Source organism: Adiantum capillus-veneris, chromosome 17 (assembly GCF_014529385.1).
Source record: "Adiantum capillus-veneris isolate H3 chromosome 17, ASM1452938v2, whole genome shotgun sequence".
In the NCBI taxonomy this organism is placed as follows: domain Eukaryota; kingdom Viridiplantae; phylum Streptophyta; class Polypodiopsida; order Polypodiales; family Pteridaceae; genus Adiantum; species Adiantum capillus-veneris.
The window spans coordinates 35,798,461-35,805,864 of NC_140947.1; the positions used below are offsets into that span (position 1 = coordinate 35,798,461).

General features: G+C 42.8%; 1 protein-coding gene across 1 annotated transcript in view; it reads right to left on the bottom strand.

Moving 5' to 3' along the window:
- Window positions 1-1,942, bottom strand: part of CLASP (CLIP-associated protein) — a 91,573-nt gene extending 89,631 nt beyond the window's left edge. The window contains exon 1 of the mRNA XM_086486468.1: window positions 1,066-1,942. Coding sequence (XP_086342594.1) covers window positions 1,066-1,398 — 333 coding nt within the window. The 5' untranslated portion in view covers window positions 1,399-1,942. The remainder of the gene's footprint in view (window positions 1-1,065) is intronic.
- Window positions 1,943-7,404: the final 5,462 nt, after the last annotated feature.

A 7,404-nucleotide genomic window follows, 5' to 3' on the forward strand; every position in this document is an offset into this window, starting at 1 on the left:
ACTCATCAGCCAATCCCCTATTCCATTGCCACTTTGATAGATCCATCCCTAGTCTTGCTTTGTGTATGAAACACCCCTCCAAGGGGTGTTTGTGTTCACAAAGACCGAGGGAGGGAAAGTTACAAGGAGAGGCTGGTTGTCCACGATCATAAATTAACAGATTGTCTGACCTGCACGAAAGCAAAGTTCAAAGGTTTTTGCAAAATATTGCACAATTTTGCAGGTCTTTAACCCTATGCAGTATCAATACAAGTTTCTTGATAGGATAGACCCATTGCTCAAACTTTAAGTCCATTTTGCCTCCTATGACATCATAGCTGAGATAATGTTCATAAAGCCATGATATTGTGTTGAAGCACCAGAAGCAATCACAAATCAATGCACAAGAACCTTTATATAGCTCTTTATCCACCAATTATATGGACAGTAGGAACCCACACTGCATTGCTAAACGTTTGATGATTGATGACAATAATCACACCTGAGGCAGCTAAATGCTCCAAAACATGTTATGTGGGTACCTTAGAAACCAAATCCCATTCTGTGGATCACCCAATGGCACTTAAATGTCCTCTTTGACATAGGATTTGCAAGAGTATCTAGAATCAAACAAGCACTGATCTGATAATAATGATAACACTATCTCCAAATTCAATAAGTACTCAAACGAAAAACAATTTCGGCAGCGAAAAGAAAAAAAAATGTGTCGTGAACGACCGTCCACCTTCCATAAGGACAACTAACGCGACTTGTCTAGCATTACAGCTGGTGTCACCAAAGCTAATCTAGTACAGCAACTTGCCCTTGAAACGCTATGATTTGTGCAAGCATTCCTTCAACTACTGGGTAAAAAAACTGGCAAATTCTGGCATCATTATTCTCACTAATTCCGAGCAGGATATGGTAACACAACCATAGGTGCCATAACCCACGCACCAAGCCACAATCTTATTTACAAACAACTCATCTCACAGAAGACGTTTCAAAAAGGTCCAAGCATGCCAGATATCAAGTCAAATTTTAACATCTGCACTTGTACATTGAAAAATCTGGATGGGTATGTACCTCCATAAGTGCCAAAAGTAAGCGTCTTGCCGCATCTCGAACAGGCTGTTTGCCATCACCCAATCGTTCCGCTATCGCTGGCAGCAGCACATTGAAATGAAGCTTCAGGTGTTCACTTGACAAAGCAGATGCGGAGGCAAGCGCCTGCAGTGCACCCTGGCAGACTCTAAAATTATTGTCTCTTAAAAGTCCAAGGGAAGCGTCTACAAGGCTCCCCACTTCTGTTGCAGTGAGGCTTCTTCTACTCTGTTCAAGAAGAACCTGCAATCTTTCGACCCCCGCCATTCTTTCCTTTGTGTCCTTCGCTTGAAGCAGCTCTAATGCTTCCTCCATTATGAGATGACGATGGTGAGACCATAAATATGACAATGTTTAGGAAAGTGTGCATCACCCTATGCCCAACAAGGGCTGTTTTCTGTTGGTCTTCAAGACCACGAGTGGTTTATTGTAATCTTCTCTCTGATCGAGTTGGTTTTCCTGTATACGAAATTTCCTGCTTGAACACTCCAAATTTAGGTTGGATCGCTTCCACTTGCTCATGTATCAAATGCGCCACCATGTTTATCATCCATTGCACGCGGAGGTAAGCAAGCTCCTGTAAGGAACCCTAAGGGCGACGCAGAACGTGATCTGGAAGAAGAGGAAGCAGATCGTGCAGCGAGGCCCAAAATGGGGAAGGAAAGAGTGAAATTCCTCGCAGCAGAACAGCGCCAGAGATCGAATCTTCGAAAGGAGAAACCTGCAGAAAATTGTGGGTAATGGGGAGGGGGAGAAGTGGGGGGGGATCGGGGGGTCGTAGAAGAGGAAGAAGGGTAAAGGGAAAAGGAAAAGCAAAAGAGAGAAGAGACAGTTTTAAGCAGAAATGGGGAAGAGAGAGAGAGAGGGGAAGGAGGGGGAAGGAGAAAAACCCCCAAGTGGTGCGTTTAGAGCTCAGTTTCTCCTGATGTTTTTGTGTTTTGGGTAGAGGAGGGCCCGGTGGTTGGTGGGAGGGAAAACGCTCGTTTGCTCTTTTCTCCAAAATTCAGATGAAAATGCAGGGCCTCCTCTTTCATAACCAACAGTCCTCAAATGACATTTCTTATTATTACCTCCTTAATATTTTCTCTTGGCCCTTGGCCTTTGAGGTGTTTACAGAGAGGTGGCCCTAGATTGAGCAGGAAGTGTGTGTGTCGACATGGATGACAATGAGTGCAACGTTGTGCTACAATCCACAAAGTGCACAAGTGCTTGGGCATCCTATCTATCAACAGACAAGCGTCGAGCCCTCCACGTGATTGGTGAGGAGCAGTGGGCAGAGTCAAAAGCATTGAGCGATAAAGGCTTGTCCGCATTAGAGATGTATGTTCACTTTACATATGCTTTCACTCTTGCTTACACTTGGTTGTCAATTGGCCACCCTTTCATCCTCCTCATGGGGATTCTAGGCTCATACAAGGTTTGCACAAAGCATTTTTCCCATTGTATATGTTTTCCAATTTTTGTTGATTTTTTTGTTGCATAGTTTAATAGATTTTCCCCCACCTAAAGTAGGCTCTCTTTCTTAGTGTAGCCCCTATCCACTATCCAAACATCTTGTATCACTCTTCCTTTGGAGTTATTGAGTTGCCAACTTCAGCTCTCTCTCTCTCTCCCATGTTTTCTCATGTTTTGTGTTTCCTCCATTGCACACTCTAACACCCGCCCATCCCAAAACAGGTTAGACACGTGTGTTTTTAATGTATAAGTAGCATTAGCACATGGCAAACCTCCAATCGACAAGGGAGCCTATCTATGTTTGTCAATGAATGAGAGACGTGTGAAGCACTTATGACAAGTATCTATGGCAATTGTGGATGAGGCCTTGCTAGCTAGAAAGGCCATTGGAGAGAGAGAGAGAGAGAGAGAGAGAGAGATCAATTGGAAACTACAGAGAGGGACGACTAGTCAGAGGAGGTTGGCTATGGAATTGCAAGGTAAGCCAGTCACTTGCTTCAAATGGTTAAAAGCAATGCCACGCAACGTGATACCCCTATCTCTCAGGGCGGGTTTAGACTCCACAAAGGTAGCCATGCCATTTGTGCCTTTTCCACATATTTGCATTCACACAGTTAGTAGGGCCCTTTACAAAATGCACTTGTTGCCATGGCATCAAGGCAGAATAGTAGATTGTGGATCCTTCGTGCCTAGAGTAGAGCAATCGAACGTTGCGCTGCATTTCACCGAAAGCCTTACAGTAATTGGATTGCACTAAAAACCATGGATTTTCATGTTTCAAATTCCCACTCCAATGAAGAATATGCATAGTCTAAAGGCTCGTTCATTCTACGCTCCACATCTTCAACCCTTTTTCGCCACAAAGCAGAGCCAACTTTTCGAATGTCTGCTGCTCTGTTCACACAGAGACGTGGAAAAGAAAGCAACTACAGGGTGTTGTGGCTTTTGACTAGCTAGAGCAGTGCAACGCAAGCTACGGGCGGGGTGGGCAACCGGAACATGGAGCAGCTTCCTTGGCCTTGAGTCACATTCCAACTCAGCCTTTCCAGCCAAGTTGCGTGTGCAATCAGAACCGCATCCAATGAGATGTGCATTTTCATTGGTCCACCTACGCGAAAAGGTTGTTGCACGTTGCAATCTGAACCGAGCCTAAGGCATCTCTATCTACCTTAATCACCTATGCTTTCTTTTCTTCACTTCTCTTCTTTAAGTACCCATAGTCAAAGACCTCTCTGGAGACTTATGTCTCTCTCGACATGTTCTCGGTTCCCCTACTGTTGGAGCACCCAACTGACATACATCTTACTCTACCACAAACAATTGAGTCACATGGTAGCTTAATTAACAAAACCCTCTAACGATTGTCTCCTCCATGAACGGTAGGGAGAGAGTTAAAGTGAGGTGGGTCCTTCATAAGAGATGGGTGAACACACACACACACATACAAACCTAGGTGAAACATAAAAGAGCTCAAATTCACCTTCGCAAGAAAGTGCAAAGTCATAAATTCCTTGTGGTCACCCACGAGACAACATATTTGTCAGCTCAATCATGCATAGTATTGTCTAGGTACAACAACACCCCTAGCATTCTCTCCACCAAAAACTTGCTCTACATAGTCCACGCTATTCTAAGTTGGATGGCGGACCACGCTATTTGTAGCATAAGAATGTGATAGATGACATATGAGAGCAGTTTGTATCCCACTCACATAGGTTGCATGACTTGATGGATGACATATGAGAACAGTTTGTATTCCACTTACATAGGTTGAATGACTTGATGTGTCGCATTCATCCATACCAATCGTAGATAATTTCTAGTTTGTGTGCTCAATATAGCAATGTGTAGGGAAAAGGTGTAACTCCATCATACTAAGCCATTTCAATCTGGAAATTCATGTATTGCTTTCTATGGACGAAAGTCTCTTTTATGGGCCCCTCCCTCAACAACTTCAAAGGGGAGAAATTTAGTGGGGCCCCCTTGGATGCCTCTTGGTTAAGCCTTCCCCATTGAACTTATCTTTCTCGTTGCACGGGCATTATAGCCTTTAGGGGGTATTTTGCCCGTTTTGATGGGTGAAAATGTGAGGTACCCTTCATAATATACACCAAAATGCCAAAAAAGTCATAAATTCCTACAAATTTGAAGAGCAAGGGGGTTCGTAAAAATTGAACCCTAATCAGGGTTGTTTTTAGCGTGTGGTTGGGTATTATGCTCCTTTGTTATGGGTAAAAATTTGAGTTGCCCTTGAAAAAAACACAAAAATATAAAAAGTTATATCTGCTTTAAAATTTAAAGAGCAAGGGTGCCATTAAAAATGAACCTTGGTGGGCCTATCCCCCCTCTTCTATGGATGATTTAGATAATTTCCTAGTTAATTTCAAGCAAGGAAAGTTGGCCTTGTGGTTAAAGCAAGGAGCTCTAAGTGTGCCCACTGCGGTTCAACCCTTGCAACATGCGGGTGTGGGTGTGTGGGTGCAATCTCGTAAAAACTAGCTAATGCGATTCTGGGACCCTCAAAGCTCTGTCTGAGCTCGAGATTGTTGTATATTGCTGATGTTCTTAATATTATCCACTCACAATTGTGAGTTTTGTAACAAAATAAAAAATAAAAAAATGCAAAGCAAATAAATAAATAAATGTTCGTCTATACCTATCATTGTTTGAGTCTTATACCTATAGTGAAATCATAAAGTAAAACACTCTCTCTCTCTCTCTCTCTCTCTCTCTCTCTCTCACACACACACACACACACACACAAGCACACCCACAACACATAACCATGTATTAAATCATAAGGACAATACTAGCCTCAAGGTGTACTAGGAACTTTTTTCCCTTTCCGGTGGGGATAGAGGCACTACACTAAACATTTTGTATTTTGATTTGTCCCATAACCTTCACAAATAGCTATGCGATCTCTCTCTTCCTCTCTCTCACTCTCTCATGTGCACATGTCTACATACGCACACATTTAGCCGAACCGGTTGCCTCAAGAATGAAATTGTACTCTTTGGTGATAAATGAGAACACCATATGGAAGGTATCATTTCTAGCCATGACTAGGTTTTTTTTACAGCACTCATAAATCTAGGTTCTCAAAAGTTGCTTGTCATGCATGTGGAAGAAAACAAAGCAATCCGTACTTTCACCTTTGCAACAGAGGGTTACAATTAACCTTAGGATATCAAAAGGGAAGAATTTTGCACCCAGATTTAGTCACACCTACACCTGCAAAGCATTGAACATTAAAAAACTTAGCACAACTTTCAAACTTAGGCTTCACTCATACTCCACAAGAGAAATGTCGGCTAGAGCCTCAAAGCGAGCTTCCCTTTTATGGTATCGAGAATGTGAGAAGCCAAAACGTTCACAAGATTATGTATTGACCAATGAATCTACACCTTGGGGCTGAATCGAATGTATTCTCCATTGCACAACTTGCTTCAAGCCCCTCACCTGCCATTTTCGTTGAAAGCTCAATGGAACTTCTAAATTGCCTGGGGGGGGGGGGGCTTGCCCACAGTTTTTTGGGCTCAAAGAAAGAAAGCTGCATTTTTTACTAGGAAGCACACCCTTTACATCCTCGTCTTCCGCACAATTTGAACCCAGCCTTAAAAAAACAACAAGTTTATGGCAACCCCTAGTTTCTTCCAAGTTAAAAAGAAAATTTAGAGTCGAACTCTCAACCTTCTAGTCCCAATTGATCAACATTACCAATCTATACGATATATGCAAGGGGGCTGAAATTCTAACAACCCTACATGACAAGGGATGGTATCTAATGCCTTTGACTAGTCCAAGTAGACTGAGAGAGAGAGAGAGAGAGAGAGAGAGAGAGAGAGAGAGAGAGAGAGAGAGAGAGAGGTGGTAGTTTCTATTGCCTTCAGCCAATCCAGGTTGTATGGTAGCCTGCTAGAGAGAGATAGAGAGAGAGAGAGAGAGAGAGAGAGGCTTCTAGTATGTTCATGGTAACAAAATCCACGAAATTGGTTAGTTGGCCCACATTGATGTGAGCCTACACACAAGCTCTTCCCTGCTTGGATTAACAAAGCCTTTAGGTTATTGCATGTACACACTTCCTCAAGATCTCTATGAAGAAAAGCCATCTTCACGTCCATTAGGATTGATTCCAAGTTCTCTATAGCTACTAGTCTGGGCGCTATATGCAAAATGTTCATGTTGACCACAAAGTGAGAAGATGGTAGACATATACACCTTTTTGCTGCTTGAACCCTTAATCTACAAGTCTAGTTGTGTACTTGATTTTGGATGTATACTTCTTCTTGTAAACCCATTTGCAAGGTAATGTTGTCTTGCCTTTGGAATTTAACCATTTCCCAAGTCTCATTATCTATACTATTATAAAAGGGGGAGGAATTCCAGGCCCCCCCCCCCCGCCCCCAACCCCTTACACATGGTGAGCCTTGCTTCATCTGACAATGCTCTCTCCAACCTGTCCACACAGAGAGCACAGAGAGAGAGAGAGAGAGAGAATGGCACGAAAATTGAGAGAGGCCGTTGATTGCACTAGTTAATTATAATGTGCCTGAAACTTTGGGATGACTTTAAGGTCATGTTTGCTAGCAACTTCGTGCCTTTAGATAAGTATAGTCACACTCTAGACGCATGGTATTTATTGTCTTGCAAGTGCATATAATTTCCTTACCACTGAAAGAGACATTGAGACCTCTGGCGTATGAAGGAAAATGCACTACATTTGAATTTCCCTAGGGATCCAATAGCCCTACAAGATGATTCTGGCATATGAAAAATAAATAGCAAGGCTCAAGTCCATCCAAAAGTGGGTACGATAGGTAATGGGAGTGTAGTCTTGTCCATTTGTTGGTGTTAGCACCAACA